The 22,502-nt window shown below is 46.2% G+C and overlaps 1 protein-coding gene across 1 annotated transcript in view; it reads right to left on the minus strand.

The window, feature by feature from the left end:
* Positions 1-21,891, minus strand: part of VASH2 (vasohibin 2) — a 52,165-nt gene extending 30,274 nt beyond the window's left edge. Inside the window, exons 1-4 of the mRNA XM_007952675.2 lie at positions 21,616-21,891; positions 13,916-14,004; positions 5,593-5,649; positions 4,981-5,055 (exon numbers count right to left, since the gene is read on the minus strand). Coding sequence (XP_007950866.1) covers positions 4,981-5,055; positions 5,593-5,649; positions 13,916-14,004; positions 21,616-21,891 — 497 coding nt within the window. The remainder of the gene's footprint in view (positions 1-4,980; positions 5,056-5,592; positions 5,650-13,915; positions 14,005-21,615) is intronic.
* Positions 21,892-22,502: the final 611 nt, after the last annotated feature.

The raw sequence follows: 22,502 nt of genomic DNA on the forward strand, positions 1-22,502 counted from the left end.
GTGATACTGCCTCGGAAACCCAAGGAGGGGTCACTATGAGTCGGATCTGACTTGACGGTACATAACAACAACAACAACAAAGGATCATAGGACTTGTATGTAACACCCATGAGTGATAACAGTGCTGTGTGCCCTCTGGGTTAGGTATTCCCCACCAAGCCCTCCCACAGAACTTGGTGCATACTCATCCTGTATTTGTAATTGGTTGTATCTTGTGAGGGCAGGGGCTGTGTCTCTCATCCTGGTACTCCCTGGTCAAAGAACAGGCCTGGCACATAAGGTGTGCTTGATCAATGGTTAATGCTTGTGGAAAGAATGAATCTTTCGATTGTGAGGATAAAAGGAATGCACTCAGCAGGAGGCTAACCCAGGAACCCTTAAAACAAAGATGCTGATGGATCTCAGCTCTGACCTGTGCTTGCAGTTTAACCACAGATTGCTCCTCTCTGGAAAAATGTCTACCTGCTCTCTCTTCCCTTCATCTTGTGAGATTAACTGGCAAGAAGGGTATGAAATCTCATCCTTAAGACTGAGTCCTCTTACATAAATTTTTACTTGTTTTTTGAGGCAAGTTCTCTGGGGCTGGAATGAGGTCATTCCCTAGTTGCTTGAGTCAGTGTAACAACACTTACAGAGTGAGCATCTACTGTGCCAGACACCCTGCTAGGTAGGGCTGTGGGGTCAAAGAGATGAATGCAGTCCTTCTGTGAGAGGACTCACAGTTTGGTGGGGAGACATTCACAATAAATGTGTAAAACACAACGGGTGTGTATTGTATGAGGCAGACCCAGTAATCTCGAGGAAAACAGAGAAGAGGCCTTGGTGAGGCAACCTCGGCAATAGTTTTTCAGGACAATTAGTGTCAGCCAGGTGGACAAATGAGAGTGGGGAGGGGATCATAGAGACCACAAGTCCATCTTGTACACATTACTGATCTCTAGGATTTTTTCCATCATTATGGTGATCAGTAAAGGCTCGAAATCTGGGGCAACCGGGAACAGGGTTGAGGGAACAAGGAAGTATAGATTAGGGCAGGGAAGTAGCCTGAACTTTTCTAGGGAAGGAGAAACAGCAGAGCCTCAAACTCCTGGGAAATCTGGGACTATGTCTAACATGTTTCTAATGATATCCTGTTACTTTAAGAAACCATAGGACTTTTGTACCATGATTCACCCCCACTGGGGTCAGTGAGGACCCAAAATAGCTACCATGATTCAGAAAGCAATTTGGAACCAAATGTGGGAGTTTACACACCCACTCAAGCAAGACAAAAAGAAGTGGGTCTTCACTAATGAATCCTGATTCCTGGGCTAAAATAAAGAGAAGGAAAGCAGGGAAGGACAAACCAATGGGCACAGGCTTTTAGGCAGGAACCAAGTCTACCTGTGATAAAGTGCTTGTTCTGTGACCTGCAGAGGGGCCTGCGGAAGGTACAGACAGAACGCCCAGGTCAAATCCTCACTATCTCTGACTGGAAAACAGACTACAGCGATGCTGACACAGAGTAAAGGGGAAAGACAAAGATACTGTGACTTTTAGAATTCAGGTCTGTGTTTGTTTCCTTTGTCCAAGAGTCAGATTTCCCAAGTTCAGCAGTGTGAGCTGAACTCCATGCATGCCCCCACCCCCCGGCCTTCCCTGCCACTTTCTGAAATGTCACACAGTTAGCAACAAAGGAAAACCAAGAGCATACTCTCCTCTGATTCGGACAGGCCCACAGGCTGGTAATAGGACTATCCCCAGCAATCTCAAACCTTTCAGACAATTCCAGGAACCTGATGCTTGGATTTAATAAAATTGTGCAGGGACAAGAGTAATGGATCAAGTAGATGACCTATATAGCCAGGTCACTCAGATATCCACCAGTCCAGAGAGGCTGGCATTCACATGTCCACTCTGTGAATGGCCTGGCCTCATGTTCTCCCTCATCAGTCCCCACCACCAAATCCCTGGCCAATTGTTCACCCCCATTAAATTTGCACGAGGTTCTACTGAACAGCTGTAGCTGACTCCTGCCACTAAAGGGTTGGGGCCCTTGGCCATCTGTTCCTGCCACCCCTCCCCCTGCCCCCAGTCCTCCTTCCCTGGTGGGCTCCCCAAGGCACATGGTTCATCTCTTTTGTGGGGAGCAAGGGGGCAACTAAGGCAGGAGGACAGGGAGGGGTCTCAGTAAAGCTCAAGTTCCCATTTTTCAAATGTTAGCCAAGGCACCTGTGGACAATTTTGTTTCAGAACAGGTCTGCAAGTTCTCCTGCAGACTACAGAAAGGCTCAGAAATGACCCTTCCTACAAAAATGTCCAGAGACCAAGAAAACAGAATAGACCTATCTTAGGCATTGATGGTTCAATGGTAGAATCCTCGCTTTCCATGCAGGAGACCTGGGTTCAATTCCTGGCCAATGCACATCATGCACAGCCACACCCATCTGTCAGTGGAGGCCTGCATGTTACAATGATGCAGAACAGATTTTAGCAGAACTTCCAAACTCAGACAGACTAGGAAGAAAGGCCAAAAATCAGCCAATGAAAACCCTGTGGATCACAATGGTCTGATCTGTAACCAATCATGGCTATGGCACAGGATTGGGCTGTGTTTAGTTTGGTTGTGCGTGGGGTCACCAACAGTCAGGGCTGACTTGACAGCAAACAACAGTTGCTCACAATTGTTGTTGTTGTTGTTGTTATGTGCCGTCGAGTCGGCGCTGACTCATAGCGACCCCTCCTTGGGTTTCCGAGGCAGTATCACTATGGAAGTAGGACTGCCCAACCTTCCTTCCGAGGAGTGGCTGGTGGGTTTGAGCCACCAGCCTTCTGGTTAGCAGTCAAGTGCTTTTAGCCACTATGCTACCAGAGCTCCTATGGACCTATCTAATTCTGAATCACTCATTCTTCTGTATCTCCTCCCTCTCCTGGTTTTTCTCCTACCTCTCTGACTGACCTTCTTTGTCATTTTCATGGACTCTTTGACCAAAAACTATTGGACTTTCTTCGATCTTTTTCTCTTCTCACTCCTTGAACAGTAGCCAGATGCATCCCCTACCCCAAAATAAAAACAAGCCAGTTGCCCTCCAGTTGATGTCAACTCACAGCAACCCCTTGTGTGTCAGAGTAGAACTGTGATCCACATGGCTTTCAATGGCTGATTTTTTGGAAACTGCTCATCAGGAATTCCTTTCAAGGAGCCTCTGGGTGGGCTTGAACTGCCAACCTTTCAGTTAGTAGTCAAGTGCAAACCATTTGCTCCACCCAGGGACTTGAATAGCAACCACTACCCCTAAACACTACGACTCCCAGATTTGTATTTTCAGTACAGATCATCCTCCTATAGTGCTGCTCTAATGCCCCATCCCAACATCCCACACACACACACACAAAAAAAAATTCCCACTGCTATTGAGTCAATTCCGACTCAGAGCATCCCTCATTGGGATTCCAAGGCTATAAATCTTTACAGAAGCAAATTGCCTCATCTTCCTCCCACAGAGCAGCTGGTGGGTTTGAACTGCTGACCTTGTGGTTCTGGTAAGCCAAATGTCTTACCCACTATGCCACCAGAGCTCCTTAACATCCCACAGACATTTCAAACTCAATGTGTCCAAGTCTGAACTCATATCCCCATAAGTATGATCCTCCTTTTTAAGTTCGTACCTTAGACTTGGACTATTACCCACCTACTCAATTTTCCAAGCCAAAACTATGGAATCACTCCTTACTTCTCCTCTAATTCCTCACATTTAATCAGTGCACAAATGTTATTGATGATTCTTCCCCTCCACCTTCACTGTTGCTCTCGTAATTCAGGTCTGGCTTGAAGTATCTCCCTCTCTGTCACTCTCATCCCTCCAACCCATCCTTAAAGACTGTCACCCAGTCCAGAAATCTTTATTCCTCCTTCCTCATAAACTCCTGCATCCAGCTGTCCCCCAAGTCCTGTTAATTTTATCTCCTTGATATCTCTTGAAACCATCCTCTCAAATCCATTCCCACTGCCAGGGCCTTGGTCAAGTGTCACCATTTCCTTCATATAAGAGTTCTACTCTCTGTCACTTAGGGTCACTATTTGTTGGAATCAACTCAACAGCACCTAACAAGAGGTTCTAACTGGTTTTGCAGACTCTGGTCCCAGGCTTCTCCCTTAAAATCTGCCCTAAGAGTTATCTATCCAAGTACACATCTGGTCATGTCACTTTTCTGCTTCAAATCTTTCAATTGGGTTCTTAATTGCTTTTTGGAAAAAAATTATGCCTCTTAACATAGCACTCAAGAACTGGTCTTACCTGGAACCACCACACAAGCTCATGTCTTGTATTCCCTTTGACACTGTTAGTCATCCACCCCAGAGGACTTGGAATTTCTTTGCTCTTCTATCTGATCATGTTCAATTGCCATCATCACTAAAAAGTGAGTGCGATCACAGTTTTCCTGGCTGAGGAGCCAGGAATCCAGTGGAAAATGGAACAGAAAGTATGGGAGATCAGCTCTGTGTTCCTTAACACCAGGAATCAAAGCTGACAGGAGTCCACAATCACAGCAATATGTGGTCTCCCCTACAATTCACTCACAATTTTCTCTGGAGATAGCTTTGGATATCAGCCTTCTCAGCCTTGAACCCATTTCCCCTTGAGTGTCTTTCCTGTTGCAATGTCAGATTAATGCCAGAAATAATCACATACCCTCTCTCTACTCCTCTAAGTTAGAATTCTTGTGACTAGTGAATCTGCAGGGAAACTGGCCTGGAAGCTAGCCCTGATGGAGATTGCAGCCAACAGGCTAGGTTGATGATGGCTCTGAAGCCAAGCTGTGATTTGGTTTGGCTCCGGATGCTGAAAGTCAAGGAGAAGCAACAGGAAAGCTTGAAACTCTTCACCAAGAAGAGAATGGTCAACATCACTGTGAATCTAGGATGTAAAGGCACAAGTAGCCCCACAATGAGTCCACCATCTTAGGAGTATACGTGAGCTTATGTAACTTAAAGGATACATGCCCAGGATGACTGCTTCAAGGCATTTGATAGGCAAGGACTCTCGAGTCATTTCTTTTGCTGTTTCCATTAACCTGTAGGATAGACCACAGCAAAGGATTTCAATTTCAGGACTTATTTAATTTTGCACTTAGTCAATCTCTCTGCCTGTCCCCATACTAGGTACCATGCAGGAATATAGAGAGAAAGGGAAGAACTTGCCTTGCTCGGGGCTCCAAAGCATGACTGCACTTGGCAGAATTAAAATCTTCAATTATACACTCCCCTTGCCAGGAGTTAAGTTCCGGCAAGATAGTGTTAAATTTCCACAGCTCCCCCCCGACACACACTGCCCCAGGACAAGGGCCATTTCCAAAAGCTGACAAGGAAGCAAGAGGTTCATTCAAGAAAAGTCACAAGGCTTCCCCCTCCACTGAAAGAGTCTTCACCACTGAACTGAGTAGTCAGAGTGGTCAGGTCTACCTCCAATCTGGCCCTGGGGCATCCCCATCCCCATTCTTTAGAGACCAGGATATTCATGCACTAGGAGGCAGGGGTAGAGGGTGGGAGAGGAAGTTGGAAGGCCTGAGCAGGAGAAAGGTCATTTGGCCCACAGACCATGCACCACTTACCCACTCAGCGGCCTCATTTTCCTAATTTCAAAGAACTGGGTCCCTGTATGATTATATCTGTGTGAAGTTAGTCAAGCAAAAGTGACAGAAAACTCCAAAGACTCCAGTATCAAGCAGAGGAAAGGACACATTCTGGCTTCTCAACTGGATGAAAAAGTGGAGCTTCCCAGATATCCAGTAGCCAAAAAGCAGCCAACAGCCTCTAACTCTTCAATCCTCTGTCCTGGAAATCTAATTTCTAACTAAGATCCTGTAACAGCTGGTACCTTTATGACTCTTTCTGATCAACTCTATATTTCTAGTTAGTTGAATACATGCCTTAATTCATCTACCAGGCTATAAGCTCTTGGAGAATTGGGACCTTTCTTTTATCATCTTTGTATCACCCATAAACTTTGGCACAAGTTTAACATACATCAGTTAGCAAATATTATTAGATAAATCAGTAATGAGTGAGTGGATAGATAGGTGGATGGATAAATGGGAGAAAGTGGGGATAGAGGGAAGAAGAAAGGGCAGGAAGGTTGGAAGGATGGGTGGCAGTAGGTTTTCTTTGCTAAGCACAGCTATCAGCAGAACCTACTATGGCCTAACACTTGCCATTGATAACTAAATCTGAGAAAATGATAGTGTTATCCATGGGATTTAGCTGGCTGCTGAGGAGGTCTCAGGGACTGACAAGCCTGGACCAGGCCATTCTCTAGGGGACCAAAGATTCCTTGATGTGTTCTATGAGAGACCAAATCTTGAGTTTTGTGAGTCTAAAGAAAAGTTGCTTTGTGTATTTCCCTCTCCTGCCTCAACAAAATTCTACAGAAAAAAATGCATGCTGGGAAGGTGCAACTGAAGTGTGAACTTGTATAAGTGGAGCTGCTGCAGTCCAGGCAGGGAGTATGAGACTAGCTGTGTGCCCCATGGGGGGAGAGGCAGCAGCAGAAGGCACTGCTGAGTTCCTAGACGCCTCTAGGCATTGGTGGTTCAATGGTAGGATTCCACCTTCCTAAGGCAGGCTGAGGGAGCTCTGGTGGTGTAGTGCCTAAGGCATTTGACTGCCAACCAGAAGGCTGGTGGTTCAAACCCACCAGCCACTCCTTGGAAAGAAAGTTGGGCAATCTACTTCTGTAGTGATATTGCCTCGGAAACCCAAGGAGGACTCACTATGAGTCAGATCTGACTTGACAGCAGTGAGCAAGTTTTGTTTAAGGCAGGCTGAAGGAGCTCCGGTGGTGCTATGGTTAAAGCATTGGGCTGCTAACAGAAAGGTTGTTGGTTTGAACCCACCACCCACTCTGCAAGAGGAAGATTAGGCAGTTTGCTTCCATAAAGATTTACAGCCTTTCCATAAAGATATACCCTGTCCTATAGGTCGCTCAAGGAATTCTGGTGGTATAGTAGTTCAGGCATTTGGCTGCTAACCAAAAGATTGGTCGTTTGAACCCACCAGTTGCTCTGCAGAAGAAAGATGGGGTGGTCTGCTTCCATGAAGATTTATAACCTTGGAAAACCAATGGGGGTTGCTATGAGTTGGAATCAACTCTGTGGCAGTGAATTTGGTTTTGGTTTTGGTTTTGGAGGAGGGCTGGAATTTCTGCCCTGGCCACTCAGATGTGGGCATGCACAGGAAACACCTAGCAGATTCTGAGATCCACTCTCAGAGATGGATTTCAGGCCATAGTTCTGAACGCTGGATGCCATTCAGCCTCCTCACTTCAGCCTACTAGATTAGACATTCCAAGGTGGAGGGCCAGGAGGTCATTTTAATAAGCTCACTGGTGTGGGAGTTACTGACCAGGGTGATAAAAGTAACCAATAACAACACAGGTTTTCCCAGCTTTTAAAAACGTCAATATACCAGGTCCTAGACGTAAAATAGAAAAACGAAGTACTAAATATCCTTGTGATTTTTCTTTTCTTTTTTTTTTTCTTCTAACTTTACCAAAGATTTCTCTCAAGCAGGGAAGTTCCTGGTACATATAAAGTAGAATTCAATTGACAAAACTTCATTGTTACACCCAACTTTCCCTACTATATATAGGAATACCTCATAGATGCTGCGGGTTTGGTTCCAGACCACTGCAATAAAGTGAATATCGCAATAAAGCTAGTCACGGGAAGTTTTTGGTTTCCCAGTACATATTAAAATTATATATACACTATACTGTAGGTGAGAATTACCAAAATGTGACAGAGATATAAAGTGAGCATGTGCTATTGGAAAAATGATGCCAACAGATGTGTTTGATGCAGGGTTGCCACAAAACTTCAATTTGTAAAAAATGTAGTATCTGCAGAGCACAATAAAAACACTGTTGTTATGTGCTGTCGAGTCAGACCCGACTCATAGCCACCCCTCTTTGGGTTGCTGAGGCAGTATCACTACGGAAGTAGACTGCCCAACCTTCCCTCCAAGGAGTGGCTAGTGGATTTGAACCACCAGCCTCCTGGATAGCAGTCAAGTGCCCTAGTCACTATGCTAGCAGAGCTTCCACAATAAAACAAGGTACACTTATATACATCTAGTGTATAAAGTGAGACAAACCTATAATATATAAAATGATTTTAAAATTAATTGACCATCCTCTGACAGTTCTTTACAGTTAACATTTAGCCCCTGAAAGTGAGGGGGGAAGGAAAAATACAATTTTAATTGAGTCAACTTTGACTGATGGTGGCACCATTTGTGTCAGAGGGCAATTATGCTCCACTGGGTTTTCAGTGGCTGATATTTCAGAAGTAGATCACTAGGCCTTTCTTCTGAGGCACCTCTAAGTGGACTCAAACCTGCAATATTTCATTTCCATTAGTAACCAAGCACATTAACCAGAGGAAAAAACAAAACCTATTGCCATCAAGCTGATTTCAACTCATAGCAGCCTTATAAGACAGAACTGCCCCACAGGGTTTTTCAGGCTATAATCTTTATGGAAGCAAGATTCCTCTACACATTCACTTCACAGTAAGATATTCACTGAGCCCAAATTCACCCTCAGAAGACTTCTCTCTATCCATCCCAGCTAATATGGCACATCTCTTTCCTGAACCTCATGTAAAATCAGCCTTTCTCCCAGACACAGACCTGAGGTTGTCAGAGGAAAAGGCAAATTTTGTCCTTTTATATCCCCCGAGACAGCTGAGCACATCTTTGTTAGGGCTGGGCCCAAGGAGTCCCTGTACCCTGACACTATGTCCAGGACAAAGCAGTGGAAAGCCCATAGGAATGAGAAAAGAGTCTGGTCACAAGGCAGGACAGAGTCCATGCTCTGCCCTCTGGGTATGGTGGCTCCAGTGGCCAGGTGAGAGAAGCACAATCCCAGCAGCCACCAAGTGCTTTCTTTTCTTCTGCCCTTTCTGCAGTCAATGATATAGATAAATGATCATCATAATAAATCAGAGAAGAGAAAATAAAAAAGCAGACCCTTCAGAAAACTCATGAGACCTGTGGTGAGAATGTGCTGTAGGATCTATGGCAGTACAAGCAAATGTTACATAAACCAAACCAAACCACTCACTGCTGTTGAGTCAATTCGACTCATAGCAACCCCTCCTTGGGTTTCTGAGGCAGTATGCCTATGGTAGTAGATTGCCCAACCTTCCTTCTGAGGAGTGGCTGGTGGGTTTGAACTGCCAGCCTTCTGGTTAGCAGTCAAATGCCTTAACCAAACTCACTGCCATCAAGTCGATTCCAACTCATAGCAACCCCATTTGGGTTTCTGAGGTAGTAAATCTTTACAGATGTAGATTTCCCAGTGTTCCTTCTACAGAGTGTCTGGCAGAATTGAACTGCCAACCTTCTGGTTAGCAGTCAAATGCCTTAGGCACTATGCCACCAGAGCTCCTTAAATGTTATGTAAAGCACATGCAAATTTGCCCCTTGTTATGAACTGAATTGTGTGCCACAATATATTTTATAAATTCTAACTTCTATGCTTGTGCTTATAATCCCATTTGGGAATGAGTTATTCTTGTTATGTTAATTAAGCAGGATTAGTACAGGCTGTATTTTGAGACAATCTATTCTGAAATATAAAAGAGATTAAACAAGCAAGCTAGGAGCAGAGATGGGGGAACAGAGATGCCAAGCCACATGTAGATCACTCAGAAGCAAAAGCTCAAGAGACAGGGCCTTCCTCCAAAGGTGACAGAGAAAAAGTCTTCCCTTAGAGGCAGCACCCTGAGTTCTTCTAGTCTCCTAAACTGAGAAAATAAACTTCTGTTTTTAAAGCCACTGATTTCTAGTTCTATTATAGCAACACTAAATAACTAAGACAGAATTTGGTACAGGAAGTGTGGGGTGCTGCTCTAATAGATACCTAAAATATGGAAGCAGTTTTGGAATTGGGTAATAGGTGGAGCCTGAAAGAGTTGTAAGATGCCTAATAATGAAACCCTAGATTGTCTTGAAGATACTGTTGGCAAAATCAAAGATGTCAAAGGCAATTCTGGTGAGAGCTCACAGGAGGTGAAAAGAGATATAGAGAAAGTCTCTATCATCTTAGAGAATACATAGGGCACAAGCAACAGAATGTTGCTACAAATGTGGACGTTAAACATGCTTCTGGGGAGGCTTTAAAAGAAAATAATGACCATGTGATTGGACAATTGAGAAAGGGTGATTCTTTTTATGCAGTGACAAAGAACTTGTCTGAATTATGTTCAAATGTTTGATGGAAGGTTAAGTGATGAACTTGGACATCTGGCTTATGAGATTTCTAAGCAAGATCTTAAAGGGGCTGTGTGGTTTCTCGCTGCTTATAGTAAAACGCAAGATGAAAGAGATGGACTTAAAAATGTACTGTGTAAAACAAAAACAGAACTTAAAGATTTGGAAAATTCTGTTGTGCAAAGTAAGGACACATGTCCTAGAATTTTCAGCAAAAATGTGGCTCTACAATCTTTTGTTAAAGACAGAACACCCATCAGCTTAGACCGAAGGGACTGAGACACAATGAAATGAAAGAAAACTGCCTCTTGGAATTCTATAGCAGGGAACAGGTCAAAGGAGATACATCTGTTTCCTCCAAGAAAAGAAATGGACCATCCCTGGAGCAGCTCAGAAATGAGCAGAACTGTTGGAAGGAGCATTGAAAGCAGGGCTTTCTCAGGACTTTCCAAGGGTGGGGCCAACATCTCCTGGATCTCAAAGGGTAGGGCCATAGGTTCCTAAATGTCAAAGAGTTAGATCTCTTCTGATCAGTGTGGGGCTACTGTTAAGGTGTTCTGGTGGAAGGGGCTGCCACGCAAACCTGAGGGGATGGGGCTGCCATGCCTGAGGAGCAGAAGAATGGGGTCTGCCAGCACAAAGGAGAAAGAGTTACCACTCAGATGGAGAATAGGGACACCCAGAACTGCCATTTCAGTGGGCTTGGAAAGTGGGGCTGAAACCCAGGGTCAAGGATCCTCCATCTAGAATCCAGAGAGCATGACCCACCCCCAGTCTGAGAGTAATGCCATTGCTTACATGGTCCCAAAGAACAGACAATTATTTTCAAGGCTTGAGACTTAATGTAATATGTTCTGTTGGGTTTTGGACTTGCTTGGTGCTTGTTATCCCTTCTTTTCCTCCCATTTCTCCCATTTGTAATGGAAATGTCTACCTTGTACCTGTTCTACCATTCTAATTTGGAAACAGATAAAGCGTAGTCTAGATTTCACAGGTTCACAGATGAGGAGGAATTTTGTCCCAGGATGGAATACACCTAAAGTCTCACCCATATTTAATTTAGATGATTCAGAAAACGAGATTTTGGACTTAGAGTTGATTCAAGACTTTTGGGACAATGTCATGGAGTGAATGTGTTTTACATGTGGCAAGAACATGAATTTTGGGGGGGCCAATGGGCAGAATGTTTTGGATTGAACTGTGTCTCCCAAAACTGTGTCATAAATCCTAACTTCTATGCCTGTGGTTATAATCCCATCTGGAAAAGAGTTATTATTGTTATGTTAATAAGCCAGGATTAATGTAGGGTATATTTTGAGTCAATCTCTTTAGAGCTACAAAAGAAACTAAACAAGCAAGCTAGAAGCAGAGATGGGAGAAGAGAGATGACAAGCCACATGAAGATCACACAGAAGGAGAAGCTCAAAGAGACAAGGACCTTTCTCCGGAGCCAACAGAAAGAAAGTCTTCCTCTAAAGCCAGCATCCTGAATTCAGACTTCTAGCCTCCTAAAACTTTGAGAAAATAAACTGTTTGTTAAATCCACCCATTTGTGTTATTTCTATTATAGCAACACTAGATAACTAAAAGACACACTTACAAATGCATTCCTGGTCAGACTCATTCTCTTCAATCTCCGGCCAGATAGTCCTTGTAAAGACCATGATCTAGATTGAAGTGGGGAGCCATTGTCATTTTTGTTGCCTTCTGAAATATTCAGTGAGGAGCTAGTCACAATCGGGAAGGGTCAGCCATGGAGATCTATGTTTACTCTGGCAGGAATATGTGCTTCTGGACCAGATGGAACTCTTCAGGTGGGGTTACAATTTGGGGATAAGTACCAGCACCACCTATCCCTCCCAGGACAAAGGTTGTCTGCCTCATCCCTGTGGGCTGGTGCTCCCTTTTCCCTAGAAGATCTTTTCAGGATTTCACTGGAATAGGAAGATACTGTATAAGGAAGTTTTATGATCCAAGAAATGAAAACTGAGAAGCTAATCAAGTAATCTCTCTACCAGAACAAGCAGCAATTGGCATTATTCCTGCCTGGTAATATGCAGCCTTATGGAAGAGACACTGGTATTTGACCCCTTCAGGGAAGATTCCAAAATCCACAGGAAAGATTCTTACCTATGACATAAAGAGGAAGGATCTATTTCAGGGCTTGTGGCCCCTGAAATCCTTTTTGCCTCACAGCTGGCTTTGAACAAACAGAGATCAAGCCAATGTGCCTGGAGGCTCGGAGGATAGGCTAAGTTTTGTGTCTTTATGGAGGAAGGAGAGAGCCCGGCAGAGGACGACCTCCTGGACAATGCACTGGGGGCTTGGGGTAAGGCAGTTGCCTTCAGCAGGGAGTATGATCCTGGTAGCTTTGCAGGGCTCACTGACTTGCTTGGGACAAATGACTGTCCCTCTCACACACCTCTGTTGGCCGAGTTCTCCAGCTGAGTCCTATTCCTGACAAAATATCACAACTGGCAAGTGGACCATCTGTTTCTACAGTAGTGTTCTCAGTGTTTCTGGGGATGGTGTCAGAACTGAATCTAATCCTGACTGTAAACAATACGCGGACAACAGAGATGAATGGGATCAAAAGCTTGGCTGCTTTGAAACCAGCCTAGCTCCTCAGCTCTTCTTCAAATTCAAGTGGGGAGACAGAACCCCATCCATTCATGCAGAAGTGAGCGAGGCCATCAGCTTCTGTCATCTTGGAAGCCAAAGGTAGACCCAAGAGGACCTATTTACAGATCTGAGATGGCTGGAGAAGAAAGTTAAAAAAAAAAAAGTGAGAGATGGAAGAGAATAGGAGGGAAGAGGGAGAAAGAAAGACATAAGAGAGAAAGAGGAAGAAGAAAACAGATGGCAGAGAGAAAGGAGGGAGAGAGAAAGGAGAAGATGAAAAAATAGGGAGGAAAAAGAAAAAGGTAGGGAAAGGAAGGAACAATGAGAAGGCAGAGGGGCTGGAACTGGGTCAGGTTAGAGGTCACCACCACTGACTCACAGCCCCCTTAGCATCCTTGTCCTAGCCCTACTTGAAGGGAGAAGGGTCAGACAACTGCAATTACACCCTCTGTTACCACTCTTTCTAGTCTCTCTTGGAGCCTTGTGGCCTAATGATTAAATGTTTGGCTGCTAACCAAAAGGTTGGTGGTGTGAACTCGCCCAGCAGCTCCATGGGGGAAAGACCAGGTGATCTGCTCCTGAAGAGATTGTTGTTGTTAGGTGCCGTCGAGCCGTCTCCAACTCATAGCGACCTACATACAACAGAATGAAACACTGCCTGGTCCTGTGCCCACTCCATGATCCTTGCTATACCTGAGCCATTGTTGTAGCCACTGTGTCAATCCATTTTGTTGAGGGTCTTCCCCTTTTTTGTTAACCCTCCACTTAACCACACATGATATCCTTCTCCATGGAAGGAGATTAGAGCCCAGAGAATTCTATGAGGCAGTTTTATTCTGTTAATACACAGGGTTGCTCTGAGTTGGAACTGACTTGACAGCACCCAACAACAGATTCTCTCACAGGGAAGTCCCTCCAAATCTGGCTTTACCAACCTTGGGGAGCATTTGCTGACCAGCTGGAGACAGACATGCTTCCAGGCTGGAGATCACCACCCTGATCCCCTGCCTGGGTCTGCTCAGATGCTGGTTGGAAGGATACTGTAGTGTCTTCATGTAATTCTGGATCGCCTGGAGCCAGTCTGGGATCGTCATCGACAGCCTGTAGTTTGGAACCTGGGGTATTGAAGGCTGCAGAGAAAAAGAAGGAGGGGTATTTTAATGAGGTGCTTATGTGCCTAGCTCTGGGGGCAGACAAAAGGCTGAAATCTCCTGAGAGCTGGGAGCAGATGCCACCATGACACACAGTCACCTGTTTAAGCAGGGGTTCTTCCACAGGCTCTCACTGAAAATCCCCCTGTATGAATTCCTTCTATACACACTCTGCTTTGGGATTTATGGGTTCTTTGTGGCCTTCCAAGTGTTGGGAACGTGAGCAGAGCCTATTTTCCCTTTGGGAATCTATCTTTGAAGTCCAAGACCATGTTCTATAGTGTCCCCACCAAGCCTGGCCGTCTTGGAAGCCAAAGGTAGATCCAAGAGGACCTATTTCAGAACCCTGAGTGATGGTGACTCATTATATATGGGGCACTCCAGGGCACATTCCTGAGATGAATAGTGCCCTGGAGAAAGGCAACATGGCACTACTGGCTCCATTTCTTTTTAACACTCTTCCTTCCCTCTGATACCCATTGCATCCCTTCACCTGAGACCTGCCCCAAGTGGGATTAAGAAGATTCTTCTTTGGCCTTGACCCCTGCCAGATGAGCACAGCTCCTCTGACTCATGTGAACCATCCTACCCTTTTACCTCTCATGGCAGTGCTCTTTGGTTAACGCTCACCTCATAGCTACCCCATAGGACAGAGTAGAATTGCCCCATAGGGTTTCCAAGGCTGTAATTTTCATGGGAGCAGACTGCCACATCTTTCTCCCATGGAGCTGCTGGTGAGTTCAAACCATCAACCTTTTGGCTAACAGTCGAGTGCTTAACTACTGTGCACCAGAGCTCCTTACCCCCAGTGTCTACAATTGAAGCTCTGATCCCTGCTGGGAAGAGAGAGGACCAAAGGCAAGCAAAGACTGGAAAAGGAGAGATCACTGCCTCTTCTCAGGAATTTACTTAGACAACTACTTATCCCTAAGCAATCTTGCAAAGGAGGCCAATAGAGCAAGGGACTTCAAACCAAGTCACTCCTGGGAAGCAAGGGGTGCCACCCAGGCACGTTTTCTGCTTTATTTCTGCTAGATGTTTCTCCTCCAACTCTGCTTCTCTGGTGGGGATAGAAGTTGTTGGTGAAGAAGCAGCTCAGCTCTTGTGGGCCTGGGACATTAGCAAGTACAGCTGCTGGGCAAAGGAGGAAGGAGGCTCCTTCAGGCTTAAGCTGCTTAGGAGGAGCTGAAGGGGCTGCTGGACAGATTAGTTCCATCCTCAGCGAAAACAGGGAGAGGGAGACCCTCGGGATTTAGAGCTTAGTTGATGGAAGGAAAAGCTGCTGGTGAGCAGACTAAGGAACAGCCCTGGGGTGGGACCCAGGGGCCTGACTGGGTATCAGAGCCAGAAGTTGCCTGAGGCTGTCCCCTTTCCGTGGCTCTCTCCTGGCTTGCCAGGCTCAAGTTCGCAGTGACACAGGAGGGTATGCCACCCCTGGAATCAGTCATGGGCAACAGCTCTTTTCATTTTGCTGCATTTACTTAAAAGGCTCCTTGGCATTCTTTTTCTATGCCATTCGTCTCTCATAGCTTTGAAATTTCCTACTCCACAGCAACTGCCCCTTCAACCCAAAGGAAACTAGTCACACTTCCTACTTCAAAGCCAAGGTGTGTGTGTGTGTGTGTGTGTGAGAGAGAGAGAGAGAGAGAGAGAGAAAGAGAGAGAGAGAGAGACAGACAGACAGAGGGTGTGTGTGAACATGAATGCAGGAATGTTCTGCAAGCTACACTTTGTTTACAACATATCACCTCACATAAATTATATTCCCAACTTGGAGCATCATTTTGGGAAGTAAGATGGTTTTGTTCCAATTTGTTCACGTGACCTTCCCCCATACCCTCACATACAAAATATCGAAGTGTACTGTTGTGTTTCCACCTGCATACACACTATGAAGTGTCAAGTCTGTCCTTGTTCGTTTGCAGCAATGTCTTCTGATCTACCCACACCTGGAATTCTGTGTGAGAGTATGCTAGAAATTTCAGAGAGAAGTGAGAAGAGAAGGGAAGCTGCAAACATTCTCTAGCTTTTCCTGTGTTCCAAGCCCTGTGCCAGTTATAAAAAGGGGAGGGCACAGACAAAGTGGTGGAGAGAAGAGAAACTATAGTTTACTAAGACATGAGCATACTTCTGCGCAGAAATGTGCTGTTTGCACCTATTTAATAGAAAAGCTTGGTAAGTGTGGAAAAATATCCGCCAAGAATTACCAGTTGCCTAAAAGATCCCTAGGGGGTAGCTAGAGTGATTTGGTGGGGTCCGACCACCAATTATTTCAACTTCCCCCAAACCCAAAAGGGCCCACAAGAGCTGAGTGGTGGGGGTGGGAGTCAGGTGGCAGCTGGTCCTCAGAATAGCAGCCTTGTGGCGCCCAAGGGCTTTTAAGAACAGCTGCATGGTTACCTCAGCCCCAGCTGTGAGCAGAGCACAGAAACTGTGGCCACATTCCCTTCCCACTGGGACTACTGATGTATGCATTCCCCAAACCCCAGCTGAGGAGTGGAGCTGTGGTGGGGGATAGAGCCCAGATTGCTGAAGGGATGATGTCACCCAGCTACTACTCACCCTGAGGTCTGGGATAGCTGGCTAGGGCTCACACTCAGCATCAGTTTCTAACCAGAGCCTCTGGCTGCCAATGCACACACAGGAAAATGAGCTATAGACCAGGTAGGCTCCTTGGTGTATAAACTGAAGATAGAAACAACTAGGTTCAAACCCCTACTCTGCCACCTACTAACTGTGGACCCTAGTTAAGCTCCATGACTTCTAAGCTGGTGTTAAGGATTACAGGACCTAATGTTCGTAAAGTAGTCAACTTGGAATTTGGCAGACAGTGCTTTTTAAAGTGAGTTGTCTGTTATTCACCAGCAACACATTCTCCAGGATCTGGATGGGGAAGCCTGAATGGTTTACACTTTTCTGGAACTGGAAAACAATCAGCAGTGGTCTGACTCTCCAGATACTCAACTCAGGAGCCTCATGTCTTAAAGAGGTCTTCTCGCCCTAGTGAAAGAGGGTGAAAAGATTCACTTCCCTATGGGGAAATGTGATGACAGTGAGTTGATATCCTTAACTGGAGAAAAGCTCACACGAAGTTAAAAGGAAACTCTTCAGACCTCAACCATGAGAGAAAATGACCATGAAAAACAATTCACAAAAGAGGAAATGCAGTGGTGAATAAAAATTTAGGAAAAAATGCTCAGGTTCACTAGTAATTTAGGAAATGCAAATGAAAGCTACTATAAATGTCATTTTTTACCTGTCCAATTAGCAAAGATATTCCGAAATGGGGGTACCCAAAGCTGGTGAGGATCTTTCAGACTGCAGTTGGGAACACAAATTGGCCCAATCTTTTTATGCAAAGCCCTAGGGATACCCTTTTTGCCCTCCCCCACAAGACTCAAGAGAATCCTTCCTATTGCCATTTTCCTGCCCCATTTCATCAATTACAACCTGAAACTCCAAGTTCCCTCAAGGTTCCCACCTCCAGCCTCCTGCCGCCAGCCCAGCTGAAAAGGCAGAATCTAGAGAGAACTGATCAAAACCAACCTATCCACATAGGCCTGGTGCCCATGGTCTGGAGGTAGGAGCCCTCGGAGGCATAGGGGGCAGGAGGAGGGAGCGGTGTAGGAAGGAAGATGAATGTTCAAGAAAAATAATGAAGCAATCCACCAACCAAAAACTCCAAACTCACTGCCATCGAGTCGGATCCCACAGGCAAGACTTTTTTAGCCAGGTTCTCTTCCACTCCATTCTTGCCAAACACGACTGACCACTCAGAGAAATGCAAGAAGTGGCACAGATGGACATAGGTGTGTGACTGGCATCATTATGTGACAGAGAGGGAGGAAAGCAGGAAAGCAGCCAGAGAGTGTGGTGAGAGCCTTGAAGGCCCCAGGAATCTTTCACATGAAAGAACAAGGAGAAAACAAAGCCTTTGGTCCATCTCTGCTCTGAAAAATATGTTATGAAGGCACCAGGCAGAAGAATAATCCTCTATGGCAACCTGCTGGGTGGAGGGAGGCTCAGCACAGCAACCAGACAGAGGCTGAGGCCTCCACCCCTCCCATCACAGGCATCCAGGAATTTGTTCATGGTGACCTAGCACAGAGGTCCTAAAGTTGCAACCTGAGGCTGAGCAAGATGGACAGATGGTTGGTTGCCAATCCAGGGACGAGGAGGGAGTGAGTTGCTCATTTGAGCCAGCAGGGGGCAGGAGTACACTCCTGACTGGAACAAAATCTCACTCCACAACTTGTGGGCACACACTTTTTCACTCGGCAAAATCTCAGTCTTCTAACTGGGAATTATTTCCCAATTTGAAATCAGTGTGAGAATAAGGCATAAAACTATGGGAGCTACAAGAAATCAATTGATGTGTCTTGCTGAGTCCATTCCAGTTTTCTGCCTCTATGTGGCGCAGTGGTTAAAGCGTTTGACTGCTAACCTAAAGGTCAGCGCTTGGAACCCACCAGCTGCTCCATGGGAGAAAAATGAGGCAGTCTACTTCTGTAAAATAGTGCTGTAAGGATTTACAGCCTTAGAAAGCCTCTTCCACTCCATTCTTGCCGTTCTGCTCTGTCCTAAAGGGTCGCTATGGGTTGCAATCAACTCAACTGGATGGCAGTGGGATTTTTTTAGGAGAGGAAGGCTCCAGACATCCTAGAAATAGGAGGAGCTGTTTCCAAGCACATGTCTTGGGGGAGGGCACTATCCCCCCTCCGGTCCCCCCCAGCCACTCTCTCTGCCCCCTCTTCCCATTCTCTATTATCCTCCACTAACTCCTGCTGTTTCTTAAACTATCCCTGAAAGGCACCATTGTTGCCCTAGCTAAGTGCTAATGCTGGACCCAGTAGCCCCCAGGTGAGGGACCTGCACTCACAAATGTAGAAGGAAGATCGCCACAGAAGGTATGCTCAATTCAGGGTGCACCATGGCTGCTGGCAGAATTTCCTGCAGTCAAAGGAAGTGTCATTCAGTGGTCCTCTTAGGCCCTTGAAGCTTTCCCAGTCCACCTCCCTTTTGCTTCTTAGGTCACATTCAATGGCCAAAAAAGGTTAATCTCCCTAGAGCTCTCTAACCCTTTCCAGTTCCCTGTCCCTACTCTTCTGTACAAATTCCTCAGTAAGACACTCATTTGGTTAGAGGAGGAAAGGACTTGGCTCCAGAGGAAAGAAACCTACCAAGCTGAGTGCAGGAATAGCCAGCCCATGAATCAGAGTTATCCCTGGAAACCAGAGCTCAGGGTCTGGGGGCAGGGGATGCCATGGTGGGGTTGGGGTTGGAGAACCAACCATTAAGACACAATGTGTAAGAGAGAAATGCTTAAGTTCTTTATTTATGTTCAAAATGCCACTGCCCAAGTTCAGGCAGAGGGAGTCCTGGCTTGGCAGTAATTCTCATACAAAAAGGATCCAGATGCTTTAAGTGACCTGCAGCACATTATAGACGTACAATATGATGTGGCTATATTAAAAAAGTTAACAATCTTTTTTAGGACCACTGCATTCAGCAACAATAACCGAAGTATCAGGTACAGGTCACAGGAAGTAGAAATCTGTGTTAGAAACCCTCACATATTTAGAACATTGTGTTTTGTAGTGCTTGCTTTATAGAACTTGTTACAAACTAGCAACTGTCCTGGAAAGATCACATGAGAGTAAAGAGGTCTGGAAATTACACACTTAAAAAAAGGAAAAAAGAGTTGCCTATAAACAAAGAAAACCATAGAAAGATGTGCTGAGGGCTCATCTCTCACCAACCTCTAGTGGCATACAGCCAGCATTAGAGACCTGAAGACATCAAGGGTCACCAAACCATGGGATTTGAAAGTGAGGAAGAACTATACATACATTCTAGTCTACTCTCATTTTATACATAAACAAACTGAGGCCAAAGATTTCAAGTGTGACGTAGGTCACAGAGTTAGACTTCATCCTCTTGATTTTTATTCCAAGTCCCTTCTGCCATAAAAGCACTGTCTCAGAACATTCAAGAGAACTGTGAGTAGCCAAGGAAGCCAGAGTGTTCTAGATCCAAAGGGTAGCACAAGACTCAGTGAGGAGACGGGATTGGGAAGATGGGGGAAAGAAGGAAGATTTCTATTAAATCTAAAAGAGCTTCAAAACAACCAAATCTGTCCAGCCCTGGGATGGACTGCCCTGTGAGGCACTTGGCCCCATTCCCAAGATGTGATCAAACAGAGGAAGGAAGTTTGCTAAAGGTGGGAGGCTATCCCCCTCTAAAATTCTGTTTCTCACATAGCAAGCAAAGGAATGCCCCACACAGAAAGTAGGGAGAAAGTCGAAGCCACAATTAAGAGTCAAGGTCAGTGCTGAGGGTGCTGGGGTGCTGAGTCAGAGAGGCAGCACAGGAATGGGGTGGGGTGGGCAAGTGCTTCTCATTTAAGGACAGAAAGATTACGAAGTCAGAATTGCAAGCCGGGACCAATTGTCTTCCTAATGATCAAGAACTCAGCGGGCAAGAGTCTAGCTGAGCATAATGAAAATCTCCTCGACCAGCCAGCAGAGTGATAAACTGACTGCAATGGGAAGTTTAATGGTTCCACCTCTTCTCCAATGGCATGCTCAGCTTTCTTGCCTGTAGGCTCCCATGCTCAGCGGGAGAACTGACCAGACGGCCAGAAGGCCTTCCAGGTCTCAGGTCTGGCATTCCTAGACCTGCGTAGGAATGTTCTTAGCCATCCCAGTATCCGCTGGTCCAGGGGAAACCTTTCACCGTGCTGTCACTCCCAGGCTCTGCAGCATTTCTCTCCAGAGTGCATTCAAATGTTTCACACAAGCCAGCTATTCCCATCAGCACACCTCTTTCCTCCCAAGATCTGCACCATTACTGGTGATATCCTGGCTATGTGACATAGCTCATTGGCTTCTGCCCAAGGAAATAAGTGCCACTCCTTTAGCTTCTATCCAGTGAGAATAATTCATCATGTGTACTGGAAAGCCCCTTTCAAACCATAGCCAAAACTCTCTCTCTTTAAGCCCTGATAAGCTGGGAAGAGACAGTTCACCATTTTTGCAAATTTCAGAGGTGAAAGTCACCGTCATTAAAAAAAAAAGAGCACAAAGTCTGGAAATGATTCACACTGAGAAGTCTAACTGGGTAATTTCAAATTCATTCACAGTTAGATAAATCATTTGCAAGTGGGGGCAGAAGGGAGGACTAAGAAACTCCAAAGACAAAAAGCAGGGTATGGATCCCTGGGGGTCTTTTGCATTCTTGGCATCAGTGGTGTTAAGTGGGGCTACAAACAGCTTTTGCAGAAGAGGTAGGTAGGGCTGAGTAAATAAGAATTTGGCTCTAGGCTCAAACAAAAAAACACAAAAACCAACCTAGGCACAATCAACACCACAGTACCAGTACAACAAGCCCCCCGGTGTTTTCCTACCCCATTCCTAAGGCTTCCAAGAAAAATACATCTCAATTAAGCAGGAAGGTGGGTGTGTGTGTGTGGGGGGGGAGTAGCTGGCGGTTGTAGCAGCACCAGGAAAATGGAAATTGCTTCTATTTGTTATGAGCAAGCTGAAATGGTCCCACCACTGCCCGCCGCCCCGCCCCCTCAAAGCCACTGACCTTTGCCAAGAAGGCAGCGTTCCTGATGGCACCCACCATTTCTCCCCCCTTGGGGTGCACTTTGGCCACGTGCATCCACATGCGCTCCCAGGTGTGGCTGTCGATGGGGAAGCCGCTCTTGTTAACATGAAACAGCACCCCGCCGTCTTTGTCCTCCTCTTCCGAGCCCCCGCTTGTGGCAAGGCTCACTGGCCGCGCGTGGCTGCTCCGGGACCGGGTGCCTTTGGCGCCTTTGGGGTGGGGGCAGTGGTGAGTGTCGGCTGCAGAGCCGGTCATGGTGGGGCTGGGGCGGGGAGGGCGGGGCGCAGGGTGCGCGGCAGAGGAGACAGCAGGGGGAGGGGGCTTGTGCGCGCGGGCGCGGTGCGGGGATCAGAGCCCCGCGGGGGCGGTGTTCTCCATGCCTCTTGCTGCCGCAGGACACTGGAAGGGGCCGCGGAGGCTGCTGGGCTCGCGGTTCACCGGCCGGGCCTGAAATCAGTGGAGACATAGCAGACACCCAGCTAAGTGGAAACCTAGAGGAATCGAGGCTGTGTCCGATAGCAGTGGGGGGCCGCGGGGTGTCTCCGCGTCACCCCCCTACCGCTCCCCTCTGCACGCTGACAGATTCCCCCGCCCCCCAAGGCATTGAATCGACCTCCCAGCTTAGAAAGCTTAAATTACTTTTAAGAAATTACCTTAGAAAGCTAGCTTGGAAATTGCCACAAAGCTTCACACACACCTAAACACCGGGAAAAAAATAAATAAATAAAAGGAGCGTGGGGGTGTCGAGTGGACTGTGTAGGGAGAATAAAGGCAACTCGTGTAGTGTGAATGAACAGGAGGTCCTCTCAAGGCTCCTTGGTTCCCAGATGTGGCTGGACCCGGAGCAGCGCCAAGAACGTGCCGGC

Source organism: Orycteropus afer, unplaced genomic scaffold (genome assembly GCF_000298275.1).
Source record: "Orycteropus afer afer isolate SDZICR_OR568_19922 unplaced genomic scaffold, OryAfe1.0 scaffold00013, whole genome shotgun sequence".
Taxonomy (NCBI): Eukaryota; Metazoa; Chordata; class Mammalia; order Tubulidentata; family Orycteropodidae; genus Orycteropus; species Orycteropus afer.